We start from the raw sequence: 16,455 nt of genomic DNA, 5'->3' as shown, positions 1-16,455 counted from the left end.
GGAGGATAGTTACACTATTAAAATTTGCTTATGCCTATCTTGAAACAAAGTGCTGAAATTGATGGAGTGAAGAATCCATGGCCTGGGTAATATCTGGGTATAAGGTGGCTTAGGATTTCTGTCTGTGATTTGTCCTACAGTCGAATGAGTATTCTAGGTATAGTGAGTGATATACATGCATTTGTAGAAGATATACTCGGATGTAGGCATATACCTACTTGGGTGAGATCCCTGAAAATCTCAGTGACCTGTACTGTTGGTATCCCCCTTTGTACTATTAAGTGGCCAATTATAATCTCCACCTTGAATTTAATAAAAGATGTCTGTAGTCTACCTGAGATGCCAGAGACCCATTTATCTTATTATTATGGTTATCTGTTGATCTACTAGTCAGTATAGATTCGGTCTCTGGAAATATCGGAGGCCTGTATAGAATGGTTACTGCATAATATAATTTGGATGTGACAGTTTGTAATCTATAGATTTTCCTACAGAATAAAATCTTCACTGGAAATGCTAGGAGCCTATACCAGTTAGTTACCAAGGAATTGCATAGATATGGCCCTTTGATACTGCCACCACATCAGTGGCGTCCATGCACCCCTTCTTCCCCCCTTTTTTTTAAAAACTACCTATCTTTACAACTTAAATACATGGTATTAAAAGGTATTTGATAATTTTTTGAGGATCTTCACATGCCCATTTGATGATATACTCCGAGACCTGACTTCCTAATATGAGCCCCTATATTTATACTTTCTATAGCAGTAACTAACTGGTATAGGTCTCTGGTATTTCCAGAGGGGAAATCTGTTATCTCTGAGAATTGGCTCCTTTATTTAAACACTTACATCTATACTAACTATCTACAATGGTAACTAACTGTTATAGGTCTCTGGTATTTCCAGAGACGAAATCTGTTATCTCTGAGACTTAGCTCCTTTGTCTGAGCCCTTATATCTATACTATCTATAATGTAACTAACTGGTATAGGTCTCTGGTATTTCCAGAGAGTTAGATTGTAGACGAAATCCGTTATCTCTGAGACTTGGCTCCTTCATTTGAACCCCTATATCTATACTATCTACAATGTTAACTAACTGATATAGGTATCTGGTATTCCCAGAGAAGTAATCTGCAGTGACCAATACTATTTGCAGCGGTAACCAACTGGTTAAGGTCTCTGCATTTTCTGCACTATATATAGGAGAGCCAATTTTAACACACCCGTTTCTTACTAGTACTGGTAACTAAAAGGTATATAAAAAACTTGATAATTGTATTGTTCATTGCAATTTGGAGAATTAATATATATGTTAATGATTTATTTAACATGAATATTCACATCCAAGGTATATACTGTGGTAACTAACTGGTAACAAACTGATATAAATCCCAGAGAGATAATATGTGCAAACCACCAGATACCTCTATACTGCGGTACTTAACAGATTCCTATATATTGCGGTAACAAATCAATAAAGGCCTCTGGTATCCCCAGGAAATAAAATCTATGTAGACCACGAACATCTCCCACAAAATATAGAGGGGAGATACCTGTTGATACATGCTAGTTTTCTAGCTTTACACCACATTGGTAATCCAAGGTACAGGATAACATTTAAAAGCATCTCCTATTTTGATGTTGGAAAGCTGCCACAACATAGACAAGTTAATTTTGTTACCATACTTACACTGGTAATCCAAAGATTTATACTATTGGCACCATATCTATGCAATTTCTTGTTAACTAACTGGTATAGGCTCCTGGTATTTCCAGTGATGATTTTTTTTGTGCAGGAAAATCTATAGATTACGAACTGTCACATCCAAATGATATAATGCGGTAACCATTCTATACAAGCCTCTGATATTTCCAGAGACCAAATCTATACTGACTAGTAGATCAACAGATAACCCTAATAATAAAATATATATAATAATGGGTCTCTGGCATATCCAGATAGATAACTTCAAATAGACTACAGACATCTTTTATTATAGTCAAGGTGGAGATTATAATTGGCCACTTACTAGTACTAAAGGGAATACCTACAGTACAGGTCTCTGAGATTTTCAGGGATCTCACCCAAGTAGGTATATGCCACCATCTGTCATGGTTTTTTCCCTGCTTTGTATGCCATGTGCTGCTGGCACCCATTTTACTCACCTCTCTTGCTGACTCTGGTGCATAGTGTGTGATGCTGCTCATTTCCTGCACGCCCTTTTATGGCCAGACTGGTGTACATCATCCGTGTGAGACAGGTTGCAGTCTCAGAATTGTGATATCATCACTTATTATTTAAAGGGCCTCTGCTCAATATGCTTTGCCCTTGCGTTGTCTCAGACCTGTTTGTGAGTTCCAGTGTATTACCTGGCTGACTGATGCTCCTCCTGGTTCCTGATCCCTGGCTTGTTCCTGACTCTGCTGTTCTCCTTGTTCCTGATTCCGGCTCATCTGACTACTCGCTTTGGCTCCTGACTCAGCTCGTCTGACTAACAGCTCTGGTTTTGATTCCTGTCTTGTTATTTGACTTGTGGACTTTTTATTATTTTTTGCTATTAATAAAGGTATGATTATTTTTGCACTTCTCGTCTGGCACCCTGACACCATGCAGGTATATCTTCTACAAATGCATGTATATCCTCCCACTTTACCTAGAATACTCATTAGACAGTAGGACGAATCACAGACAGAAATCCTAAGCCACCTTATACCCAGGTATTACCCAGGCAGTGGATTCTTCTCTCCATCAATTTCAGCACTTTGTTTCAAGATAGGCATAAGCAAATTTTAATAGTATAACTATCCTCCCCCTTTAAAGCTTATTAACCTCTTAAGGACATATGACGGAATTTTTCCGTCATAAAACAATTAAGCAAACTGAAAGCTGCGTCCTTAAAGGGTTAAAGTTGTTTTAATTTTATTTTCTTTCTCTGCCTTTGCTTGCCATACCTACCTACTGAAATCGAAAGTTATGAGTGCTACATGTGTACTCCTTTTCAGTCTCTCACTGATTTGGCTTGATTAAAAACACTTGAACTCTGCTGCCAGGGAGTAACTGGTGGGAAAGTATTAGATACTGTGGGGTAGATCGCTGTGGGTAATACCACAGATAGGTTATAATCAGATTCGGATTAAGATCTGATGGTATAATTATATGATTACTATTAATGTGAATAGAGTATTGTTCAAACACCAACAAGAACAATCATTCAGAATCCTTACTGATCTTAGCTCAACAAATCTCCTTCTACAGGGAGTGCAGAATTATTAGGTAAATGAGTATTTTGACCACATCATCCTCTTTATGCATGTTGTCTTACTCCAAGCTGTATAGGCTCGAAAGCCTACTACCAATTAAGCATATTAGGTGATGTGCATCTCTGTAATGAGAAGGGGTGTGGTCTAATCACATCAACACCCTATATCAGGTATGCATAATTATTAGGCAACTTCCTTTCCTTTGGCAAAATGGGTCAAAAGAAGGACTTGACAGGCTCAGAAAAGTCAAAAATAGTGAGATATCTTGCAGAGGGATGCAGCACTCTTAAAATTGCAAAGCTTCTGAAGCGTGATCATCAAACAATCAAGCGTTTCATTCAAAATAGTCAACAGGGTCGCAAGAAGCGTGTGGAAAAACCAAGGCGCAAAATAACTGCCCATGAACTGAGAAAAGTCAAGCGTGCAGCTGCCAAGATGCCACTTGCCACCAGTTTGGCCATATTTCAGAGCTGCAACATCACTGGAGTGCCCAAAAGCACAAGGTGTGCAATACTCAGAGACATGGCCAAGGTAAGAAAGGCTGAAAGACGACCACCACTGAACAAGACACACAAGCTGAAACGTCAAGACTGGGCCAAGAAATATCTCAAGACTGATTTTTTTAAGGTTTTATGGACTGATGAAATGAGAGTGAGTCTTGATGGACCAGATGGATGGGCCCGTGGCTGGATTGGTAAAGGGCAGAGAGCTCCAGTCCGACTCAGACGCCAGCAAGGTGGAGGTGGAGTACTGGTTTGAGCTGGTATCATCAAAGATGAGCTTGTGGGGCCTTTTCGGGTTGAGAATGGAGTCAAGCTCAACTCCCAGTCCTACTGCCAGTTTCTGGAAGACACCTTCTTCAAGCAGTGGTACAGGAAGAAGTCTGCATCCTTCAAGAAAAACATGATTTTCATGCAGGACAATGCTCTATCACACGCGTCCAAGTACTCCACAGCGTGGCTGGCAAGAAAGGGTATAAAAGAAGAAAATCTAATGACATGGCCTCCTTGTTCACCTGATCTGAACCCCATTGAGAACCTGCGGTCCATCATCAAATGTGAGATTTACAAGGAGGGAAAACAGTACACCTCTCTGAACAGTGTCTGGGAGGCTGTGGTTGCTGCTGCACGCAATGTTGATGGTGAACAGATCAAAACACTGACAGAATCCATGGATGGCAGGCTTTTGAGTGTCCTTGCAAAGAAAGGTGGCTATATTGGTCACTGATTTGTTTTTGTTTTGTTTTTGAATGTCAGAAATGTATATTTGTGAATGTTGAGATGTTATATTGGTTTCACTGGTAAAAATAAATAATTGAAATGGGTATATATTTGTTTTTTGTTAAGTTGCCTAATAATTATGCACAGTAATAGTAACCTGCACACACAGATATCCCTCTAAAATAGCTAAAACTAAAAACAAACTAAAAACTACTTCCAAAAATATTCAGCTTTGATATTAATGAGTTTTTTGGGTTCATTGAGAACATGGTTGTTGTTCAATAATAAAATTAATCCTCAAAAATACAACTTGCCTAATAATTCTGCACTCCCTGTATAGCGGGAGTTATTTTAAAGTTATTTTTCCTGTGATTAGGAGTGCAATCACATATACATAAATAAAAATCAACCTCACTTAGAGCATTATATCCAGGAAGACAGAGTAAGAGGTTAAAATAAGAGAGACAACGCTCTCACTACCCGGTCCCCTGACACGTGTTTCACTGTCACGCTTTCTCAGAGGGGATACTTGCCGGCCGTTTGTTTGGGTCTTTTGTCAGTTCACAGGTCACTCCTCTCCATGCTGATTGGTTGGATAGGAGGGTTAGAATAATGTTTGATTGGTTATAATGGATGTCAATTTAAACATTATAACCAATGGATTTTGACAGACTTTTGAATCTTGGTTTACGATCTGTATTTGATCAGCTGTATTGTTAATAATTTTAGGTACTTGGTAAATTATTTTGTGTATTATATGTTTGTACACCTGCATCAGTGTATCGCAGATGAAACATTTGTATGTGTAATACCGGGTACTGTTACCTTTACTATTAGATTGCAATTTATTTATTTATAAAAATATTTTACCAGGAAAGATACATTGAGATTTCTCTTGTTTTCAAGTATGTCCTGGGATCACAAAACATTGCATTGATACAATAGGGTACAATAAAATACAAAAACAATAATAATACACAATATATGCAAACATTAACATAGAACAGTTGGAAATATATAATCAACCATGAAAGGTGCATTCTGTTTTGAGATATATAGAGAGGGGTCTCTTAAAGGATATTAGGCTTGGGGAAGGTTTGAAAGTGTGCGGGAGGTTATTCCATAACGGTGGCACTCTGTAGGAAAAAGAGGATTGAGCTGCTTTCTTTTTGTATTGAGGCAAGCTAAATAATGTGCTGGTACTGGATCGGAGGTTATAGGAGGTGGGAATAGCGGGGGAGAGCATTCTGCTCAGGTAGGGTGGGAGCTTCCCAGAAAGGCTCTTAAACACAAGGCAGGAAAGATGGAGGGTGTGTCTGGTCTCCAGCGTCTGCCAGTTTAGTTCTTTTAGCATGTCACAATGGTGGGTCCTGTAGTTACATTGTAGCACAAAGCAGCAGAACGAGTTATACAATGTATTAAGATTATTAAGGTGAGTTTGCGGTGCAGGTGCGTATACTACGTCCCCATAATCCATGATAGGCATCAGCATTTGCTGTACAATCTTTTCTTTTACTGTATGGCTAAGGCATGATTTGTTTCTGTACAGGGCACCTAGTTTTGGATAAAGTTTAGATGCAAGTTTTTCCAAGTGGAGGCCAAAAGATAGATTAGGGTCTAACAACATACCCAAGTATTTGAAAGAGTGGACTGCGGTCAGCGTGCAATTGGATTTTGTTTTGATGCGTAGATGGGAATTTTGTAATTTGTGTAATTTAGGTCTCGTTCCAAAGATCATTGTGACTGTTTTGTCAGTGTTTAGGAAGAGTTTGGTTTTTGAGATCCACTTTTCTACCTCTGTGAACTGGTCTTGGAGCACTGCTTCAAGCTGCTGCAGATCAGAATTGTTTGCATAGATTACCATGTCATCTGCATATGCATGTGTACAGTTGAGGATTTGCAGACATTAGGCAGATCATTTATAAATAATGTGAATAGTAGGGGGCCGAGAATGGAACCTTGGGGAACACCACACGTGACTGGGAGAGGGAGGGAGTCACTGTTAGAAACAGAGACATATTGTGATCGATCCGATACATATGATCGAAACCAGGTTAACGGACGATCAGCAATACCAGAGTTTTTTAGTTTGAGCAGTAGTATGTCATGGTCTACTGTGTCAAAGGCCTTTGCAAAATCAAGGAAAATAGCTCCAGTTAGTTCTCCTTGTACCATGCCAGTTTGGATGTCGTTGCAAACTTTTAGGAGGGCAGTTGTAGTGGAGTGATTCAGGCGAAAACCTGATTGATCAGGGGTCAGATAGTTAGAAAGTTGGTAATACTTGCATAATTGTGTATGGACGCATTTTTCTAAAATTTTTGACAATACTGGGAGCAATGATATAGGGCGATAGCTAGAAACCAAGGTTAACTCCCCACTTTTATGAACAGGCATTACTTTTGCAGTTTTCCAGAGTTTGGTTATGTATCCAGACATCAAGGATTCATTAATTAGGGTTGTGACAGGCTTAGCAATTGCCGGCGTACTGAGCTTCAACAGCATTGCTGGGATTTGATCAGGTCCAGACTGGTTTTTCATTTGTAGATTATTAAGGTGTTTCTTAACAACATTGATGGGTACAGGTCTAAAATTGAACTTCTCTATATGGGGTCTTTGCTGTTTTAGTGGGGCCTGATCCACATTTCTAGTTTCAAGATGCGTGCCATTAATTAGTTTGTCAATCAGGGTGGTGGAGCATCTGACAAAATAATTGTTAAAGGCATTTGCTACTTCTAAGGGGAGTTGCAGGGTTTGGTTATCCACATTGACAGTGGAGGGTTGGGAGTGGATTGGTGGATTGTGTAAGTTATTTATGAGTTTCCAAAACTTTCTAGGGTTAGATATGTTATTGTTCAGATTTTCATGGAAATATTGGGCCTTGGTCAATTTTGTTTGTTTAGTGCATATATTTCGCCATTGTCTATATACACAGTGATCGTTCATAGAGCCAGTTTGTTTGAACTTTGACCACAATGCAGATCGTAAGGTTATAACTAACTGAGCTTAATAATTCGGCCCCATAGTCTTGACTACCTTTTAAAATGTCTTATGTTGTAGTTTTAAATATGTCTCATATTTTAGATGTAAGTTAGGGTGGATATGTGACGTTAAGTGGAATTGAATTGGTTGACAAACATAGTGGGTTAGGAGATCAAAACAAGGGAAACTCATTATTAGGTCATTAAGTGATTAAATACAGTGATGAAAAAAGAATAATATTAAAGGGTGACTTATGAGAGAAATGTCTGGGGGTGACAAACATATATAAATGGAATATAGATTCCTTAATTGGGTATACAAATAATGTGGCTAAATTGTGATGTTTAACGCTTTGGGTGAAGTATCAAAATAACGAGTACTAGGATATAATAAATGATACAGTAAGTATCATATAAATATGAAGTGATGAATAAACATAAACACAAGAGAAGTGATAGCTAAAAATTAAATGAAGTATTATGGTTTTATTGTTTTGAACATAAATCTATAGATACACAAAGTAATTATTATTTTCATTTAACCCCTTTAGTTTTAAAGTATCTAGTAGGTATATCCATCTGCATTCTGCACGTAATAAATATTTTTCTAGATTTCCTCCCCTGATCCCTAAGGAGATTTGATGAATTACTGTTTACTTTAATTATGATCTTTTGCTGGAATGCACTGTTTGAAAATGTTTGGCTACATTTGTTAACATTTTGCCATTGGATTCATCTTTGTCTGCATTTCTCTAGACGTCATTCCTACGTATAATGTATTACATGAACAGGAGAGAATGTAAATTATACCTGTAGTTCTGAATGTATAGTGTTGATATAGGGGATGTGTTTTACATATTTTGTCTGTAATTTGTTTGATTTTCATTACATGTGCTCATGCTGAGCAACAGCTACAGGCATAGATGCAAGGGTTATTATTTAGGAGTATGGATGTAATGACTTTTGACCAGTTGGTCCTTTAAATTTTGTGGTATTTTGTAACCTTTTGTAATTTTTTTTACCTATTATGGGTGCAAAGGTGGCATCATTCATTATTCAGAATTTGAGTTACCGCTCGCATTTGGGAGTTATATGTAGTGATCAATCTTGGGCTTGATTCTCTGTTAATCTTTGTTTTCGGGTGAAGTAATTTATTCCTATTCAGATGTAAGGCTTTCATTCTTACAGTTTTAACTGCTCTTTTTCTGTACCCTCTTTGTATTAGTCTGTCCATCATGGGTATACTCTCTTTTAGATAGATTTCAACGATTCAGCAGTTTCTGTGTAGTCTTGTGAATTCTCCTTGGGGGATTGCTTTTATTGTACTGGGATAATGTGCACTGGTTTGGTGTAGTAATGTATTGGTGGAAGTTTCCTTCCTGTATATTTTAGTACTGATTGAGCCATCCTGATTCTTAGTGATTGTTAAATCCAGGAAATTGATAGACTGTAGGTCAGAGTAATAGGTCAGTTTAATGTTTTTTGTTATTTACATTTAATTTTTGTATGAAAACATCTAAGTTTTCTTTAGTATCTTCCAACAAGAATAGATAATTGTCAATGTATCTTACCCATAGGGGTATGGATTGAGTGTATTTTTCCATATTATCAGAGAATACATCGAACAACTCCCAAAATTCAAGTAACAGATTTGCATAGGTGGGGGCACATGCAGTCCCCATTGCTGTTCCTTGGATTTGTAGATAGTATTGATCTTTGAAAGTGAACAGATTGTGTGTTAATACAAACTTTAACATTTCTATACTGAATGTATTGTGTCCTTGATTTTTATTTGTATTGGTAGATGGAAAATATTTGATAGCTGTGATGCCATTTTCATGTCTGATAGGGGTATACAGCTATTCAACATCCATAGTTACCAACCAAGTATTTTCAGATAGATGTAATTTTTTTAACTGTTGTAGTACCTCCATCATGTCACGTACATAGGATGGTAAAGTTGTTAAATATTCCCTTAATCTGAAGTCTACATATCTGCTTGCCGCTTCAGTGGGGTTTTCATTTCCAGACACAATGGGTCTGCTAGGTTCTGTTACATTTTTGTGTACTTTAGGTATAAAGTACATTGTGGCCATTTTTGGATTAGATTGAGCAAGAACGTTTTTTTTCTGTTTTTGTTATGATTCCTTTTGTCCATGCATTTACTACTAATTTGTTGTATTGTTCAGTATAGCATTTATAAGAGTTAAAGATCATCTTCTTGTAACATGTAGTATTGGTTAGTTGTTTTGAGGCTTTAGACAAGTACATTTCTTTAGGCCACAAGACAATATTGGCACCCTTGTTTGGTGGCTTGATCACTACATTAGACCAGGTTTTGACTTCCTCTAATGCTTGTTTCTCTGATTATGTAATATTAGATATTGTTCTTCTGGTAGGTAATTTGTCAATTTGATTACATACTATTTTACAGTATGTTTGTACTTCAGGTAAGATTGATGGAGATGTCACAAAATTTGATTTAGGTTTAACTTCAGTGTGCCAGGTAGATTGTTCTGGTTCAAGGGATGTTTGAGTATTTATTGAGCTTTCATCAGCTTAGTCCTCTAAGTCCTGTAAGGCTGATAACTCATCTTCACTCTATGTAGTTTCTTTTTTATCTGATTACAATTTTTTAAGGAGTAACTTTCTACAGAATAGGTGTACTTCTATAATTATTTCAAATTTGTTAAGATAATTGATGGGGCAGAATGTGAGACCTTTTGAAAGAATACTTGTTCAGTTGTTAATGGATGTGTAGATAAGTTTATAACTCTTAGTTGTCTCTGATCTTGCTGAAAGGGCTCATCTCTCTTTTCCTCGCAGATTGTCTAACTGGGCCCTGCTGTTTGTGTTTCTCTCTCCTGTTGGGATTCTGAATTTGGGGGTTAGCATTTGGAGGTATCATAGTGTGTACCCTGGGACCTATTGTAGACTGATGTCTTGGGCCTTGTGATAAAAAAGATGATATACTAGTTTGCACTGTGGGTATAGTAGTATTGAATGTGGTAGCTTGAATTTCATTATATGCAATATTTTGATGACTTGCATTTTAGCCAATCAGTGCTGGCTCCTAGGAACTCCATGTGCGTGAGCACAGTGTTATCTATATGAAACACATGAACTAACACCCTCTAGTGGTGAAAAACTGTCAAAATGCCCTGAGATAAGAGGCAGCCTTCAAGGGCTTAGAAATTAGCATAGGAATCTCATAGGTTTAGCTTTAAACTAAGAATACCAAGAGAACAAATCAAAATTGGTGAAAGGAGTAAATTAGAAAATTGTTTAAAATTGCATGCCCTATCTGAATCATGAAGGTTTGTTTGTATGTCCCTTTAAAACAATGTTATGTGACAAATCAGTGGAAAAGAACAAATAAATATAAACAGCCCATTCTTACAGAAAACGATTTTGGAATAATATTACAGTAATAAAACATATTCCAAGAAATGATATTGACATTTTGTAAAACTTAGGAGGATTAATGCTTCACAAATGTTTTTCTTGAACTCATACCATGTATTTCTCATTTTCAGACAGCCAGTATTTCACTAGCTGAATCTTTTCCCTTTTTACCGTCTGCTTGATCAATGTCAATGACATTTACAGTTCCTGATTTAAGAATGATGTCATCATTATAATCCTGGATTATGGCATCATCAACTTCAGTGTATTTCCCTTTTGTTTTTTGTGTAGCCTTTAGAAGTGTATCTTTTAATTGCTTTTTGAGTTCGATGTCAGGGCAGTAGATGTAATCATAAGCAGCACTTGCACAAACAGATCCAATAATTGGTCCAACCCAATAAATCTAATTAGGGAAAAATATAGAAATGTTACAATTTGCTTAAGGTCAATATTCTAAAATAGGACTGCTAAAATAATTCTACATAAAAGTGCCAAACTAGAACTACTAATTACAAAAGCCTCCTACTCCCATAAGCAAAACAATTAGAACAATTCAAAATAAATAAATAGAAAATAGAAATAAAATAATAATAATATGAGCTTCAGATTTATTTTTTTAAAACTCCCCTTAAAAATGAAAGTAAAATAAGAACATGATCACATTTACAATTCTTACTACATATTGTTATAGTTATAAAGTTATAACATCCAATAAACTAATCCAAATTAAATATAATAATATGCATTCCAAATTACAATTATATACCTAGATTATAAATTTTGCCTTCGTGTTTTAACTGGTAATTTCAGCGTTAAAACAGCACTGCAGCCATTACAAGTCTTGTCGGTATAGCTGTACCGCAAGCCTTTTAGCCTGTAACACAACGTCATTACCGCACACGTAAAAATTACGTTTTTTTATGGGACTTCCATAGCGCTGGTATTACAAGTTTTGTGGTGAGGCTTGCGTTACACCCTATACCGAAAAAAATCAGTTTCGCAATCTGAGAGCAGTAGTTATGAGTATTACGCTACAAAACTGTTACATAAAACTCATAACTAAAGTGCTACAAAGTACACTAACACCCATAAAATACCTATTAACCCCTAAACTGAGGCCCTCCTGCATCGCAAATACTAAATTAAACTTATTAACCCCAATCTGCTGCTCCCGGCATCGCTGCCACTAATAATATTTATTAACTACTATTCCACCGCTCCCAGACATCGTCACCCCTATAATAAAGTTATTAACCTCTAAACTGCCACCCTCCCGCATCGCAAACACTATTTAAATATAATTAACTGCTAATCTGTTGCCCGCCCACATCGCCCCCACTATACTAAAGTTAGTAAGCCCTACACCACCGCCACTATAACAGACCTATTAAACCCTAAACCGCCCCCACAACAAAATATACTGAATTAAACCATTAACCCCTAAACCAAAAGCCCTCCACATTGCAATAAACTAATTTAAACTAGTAACCCCTAAACCTAACACCCCCCCCCCAAAATGTATATTAAAATTACAATATCCCTATCTTAAATTAAATTAAAACTAACAATTATACTAATATAACTATTGAACTAAAATTAAACTAACTACCAATGAAATAAACTATATTACACATTAAAAAAATCCTAACACTACTATAAAAATTACAAACTATCTAATTACAAAAAATAAAAAATACTAAATTACACAAAAATAACAAACACCAAATTTTGAAAAATAACAAACAAAATTATCAAACATAAAAAACATTGTTCATAATTTTATCCCAATGGCAAGCAAAAGGTCTAGACTCCAGAACAGTTATATCATGTAATCCCTGTACCTTTAAATTTCAACTCCATGAAATTTTCTGTAACCAATCAGGACCCAGTGTGGGCTTTTTAAACCTCAGTATGTATGGATGATTTTAAGGACTATGAATACGGCCAAGGCCGAAACATGTTAGTCTCTTGTTTGTAAGGGGAATTCGTCCCTCCAACTTTTAATGAAGTTAAATAAAAGTTCAAGTTTTTATAACCCTGTTTACTGGCACCTTCCTTTTTTGTTTATATTTTGCAATTGCCAGATAGCCAGTAAACAGCCTGCACCGTCTGATTTTACAGCAGTTTTTTTGTAACAAGGAGCGACTTTTCCTAAGGATCATCTGGTGATATCGGATTAGCAAGTACACACCACACACCGCTACGAGACAACAGGAGGTGAGCTCTGTGAGAACTCCCATGTTGCAGAGCGCAAACGCAAAAAGGAGACGCGGTCACTGAAGCAGTGACATCACCAGCACCACAAGAAAGCAGAGTGAACGCTCAACCGCGTCGTGTGGACGGACTGGGGTCCAGGAGCGGAACTACTGCAGAGTGGTGAGGATACCGGCATCTGAGCAACATCATACACGGTAACAAATCTTTGTTTGAGGGGTTCTGAAGAGGCTGTGGGGAGACAGCAGTTTGGATGAACTGTTATTTATCGGAGGCTAATATGCTACAAGGAATAACCAAATATAAATACATCAATTGCTATTGACATTAGCCCACAAGTAACTGATATATATTGGTTCCATATGGTGTGTACTTATAGGATATAAATTGGACTTAACTGCTATCTATATACTATATACATTTATTTGCTGACAGTGATTGTTGGATTTGGATACTCACTCACAGACGAGCAGTTACTTTTTTGTGTATGAGTGGACTATTATTGTATTATGTATAAAAAAAATTACACCAAATCTAATAGCCCTATAAAAATAAAAAAGCCCACCCAAAATAAAAAAACCTAGGCTACAATAAACTACCAATAGCCCTTAAAAAAGGCTTTCTACCTGTAAAAAAAATACAAAGACCCCCCAACAGTAAAACCCACCACCCAACCAACCCCCAAAATAAAAAAACTAACTCTAACAAAAACCTAAGCTACCCATTGCCTTGAAAAGGGCATTTGTATGGGCATTGCCCTTAAAAGTTCATTTAGCTCCTTTACGAAAAGCCCAAACCCTAAACTAAAAACAAAAACACACAAAAAAGTTCAAAAAACACTAACATCCTGATGATCTACTTACAGTTGCTGAAGTCCCACTTGAAGGATCTTCATCACGGCAGCTCCATCTTCATCCAGGCGGCTCTATCTTCATCCAGGTGACTCCATCTTCATCCAGGCAGCAGACGGCTCCATCTTCATCCAGACGGCATATTCTATCTTCATCCTGGCAGCGTCTTCTATCTTCATCCCAGTGGCATGCAGAGGGTCCATCCTGAAGACATCCTGTGCGGAGCATCCTCTTCATACGGTTGCTGCCGTATACTGAATCTTCAATGCAAGGTACGCAATTCAAAATGGTGTCCCTTGCATTCCTATTGGCTGATTTAATTTTGGAAATTCAAATCAGCCAATAGGATGAGAGCTACTGAAATTCTATTGGCTATTCAAATCATCCAATAGAATTTCAGTAGCTCTCATCCTAATAGCTGATTTGAACAGTCAATAGGATTTCAGTAGCTCTCATCCTATTGGCTGATTTAAATTTCCAAAATCAAATCAGCCAATAGGAATGCAAAGGGACGCCATTTGGAATCGCGTACCTTGCATTGAAGATTCAGAATATGGAGGGGACCGTATGAAGAGGATGCTCCATGCTGGATGTCTTCAGGATGGACCCACTCGGTGCCGCTGGGATGCAGATAGAAGATGCCGCCAGGATGAAGATGGAGCCGTCTGGATGAAGATCCTTCAAGCGGGACTTCAGAAACTGTAAGTGGATTGTCGGGGGTTAGTGTTAGGATTTTTTCAAAATTTTTTGGGTGTTTTTTTTTTTTAGTTTAGGGTTTGGGTTTTTCGTAAAAGAGCTAAATGCCCTAACTTAGGGCAATGCCCTACAAAAGGACCCTTTTAAAGGCTATTGGTAGTTTATTATAGATTAGGTTTTTATTTTGGGGTGTTTTTTTTAAAAGAGTATTAGAATAGGAATAATTGTTATTATTTTTGATAATTCGTTTGTTATTTTGGGTAATGATTTTTTTCGTTTTGGGGTGGTTTTTTTTTTAGAATAGACATTTTTTATTTTTAATGTGCAGCAAAAGAGCTGAATGCCCTTTAAAGGGCAATGCCCATACAAATGCCCTTTTCAGGGGAATGGGTATATTAGGTTTTACTTTATTTTTATTTTGTGGGTTCATGGGATGGGGGTTTGTATACTGTTAGGGGGTGTTTGATTTTCTTTTTTTTAGCGAAAGAGCTGTTAACTTTAGGGCAATGCCCTACAAAAGGCCCTTTTAAGGGCCCTTGGTAGATTTTATAGATTAGGCTTTTTTGTTTTGAGGTGTTATTTTTTTTTAAAGGGTATTAGAATAGGAATAATTAGGTAGGTAGGTTTAGGTAGTTTTTTTAATTTTTTGCAATTTTAGTGGTTTTTTTATTGTAATGTTAGGTTTTAGTGTAAGGCAGCTAAGGTTTTATTTCACAGGTAAGTTTGTATTTATTTTAACTAGGTAGTTAGTAAATAGTTAATAACTATTTACTAACTAGTCTACCTAGTTAAAATAAATACAAACTTACCTGTGAAATAAAAACCTAAGCTAGCTACAATATAACTATTAGTTATATTGTAGCTAGCTTAGGTTTAATTTTACAGGTAAGTTTGTTTTTAGTTTTAAATAGGTATTATTTAGTTAATAATTGTAACTTTAATTTAGCTCTATTTTAATTATGTTAAAGTTAGGAGTGTTAGGGTTAGGTTTACATTAGGGTTAGGTTTAGGGGTTAATAGTTTAATTTTGGTTGTTGCAATGTTTGGGGCTGGCGGTTTAGGGGTTAATAGGTTTATTTAGTGATAGTGATGTGGGAGGCCGGCTGTTTCAAAACTTGTAATGGCAGCGCTATAGAGGGTTAAATAACGCAATTTTTGTTGTGTTCGTTAAATTCAATATTGCACGCATAACTCGTAATCTACCTGTGAGAATTTTAAGACACACAAAATATAAATTGGATTAAACAATTACTGTCAAGAAGTTTAATAAGAGTTTCACAGAATGTCAGGAAAAATGTCCTTAGGATATGATATTCCTGAATTCCATAAATTAAAGGGATATGAAAGAGCAATAATAACATGCTGCACCAAGTTATTGCGCTATTGCTTGCACCCATTTATGAGTTTAACCTAAAGGGTTCAAGCTATAGGTCCCTGTTTATGATACTGAGGACAGGCGAGGTTCCTAGGCAGGTGAGTGAGGCAGCATCTTCATAAGTAATTTCTTACCAACCAATAGTACAAGAGCAGGACTTGTCAATTAATGTAGACAGATCAATCCAGGGTGTTTTAAATCTGACACCTCTGAGGTGGAGGAGAGATTAGAAAACAGTATTCTTAGGACTGTTCCTTATTAAATTACTAGGTGCAAAGCAAAGGTTTTGAAGCGGCACCCACAACTTCATAAATTAAGTGGAGGGAAATGTATTACTTGATGAGCACAGCAAGTGAGCCAATCAGGAAAGGAATATGTGCATAGCAGACACTCAAAGACTCTGCTCAGGTCTAAAACATAACTGTACTCAAGATTTGACTTTGATTATGTG

At 36.8% G+C, this 16,455-nt stretch overlaps 1 protein-coding gene across 1 annotated transcript in view; it reads right to left on the bottom strand.

Moving 5' to 3' along the window:
• Nucleotides 1–10,995: 10,995 nt before the first annotated feature.
• Nucleotides 10,996–16,455, bottom strand: part of LOC128661649 (aquaporin-4-like) — a 97,738-nt gene continuing 92,278 nt past the window's right edge. The window contains exon 4 of the mRNA XM_053715878.1: nt 10,996–11,271. Within this exon, the coding sequence (XP_053571853.1) occupies nt 10,996–11,271 (276 nt within the window). The remainder of the gene's footprint in view (nt 11,272–16,455) is intronic.

This window comes from Bombina bombina, chromosome 5, assembly GCF_027579735.1.
Source record: "Bombina bombina isolate aBomBom1 chromosome 5, aBomBom1.pri, whole genome shotgun sequence".
Classification (NCBI taxonomy): Eukaryota; Metazoa; Chordata; class Amphibia; order Anura; family Bombinatoridae; genus Bombina; species Bombina bombina.
This window is presented reverse-complemented; position numbering and strand designations above follow the sequence as displayed.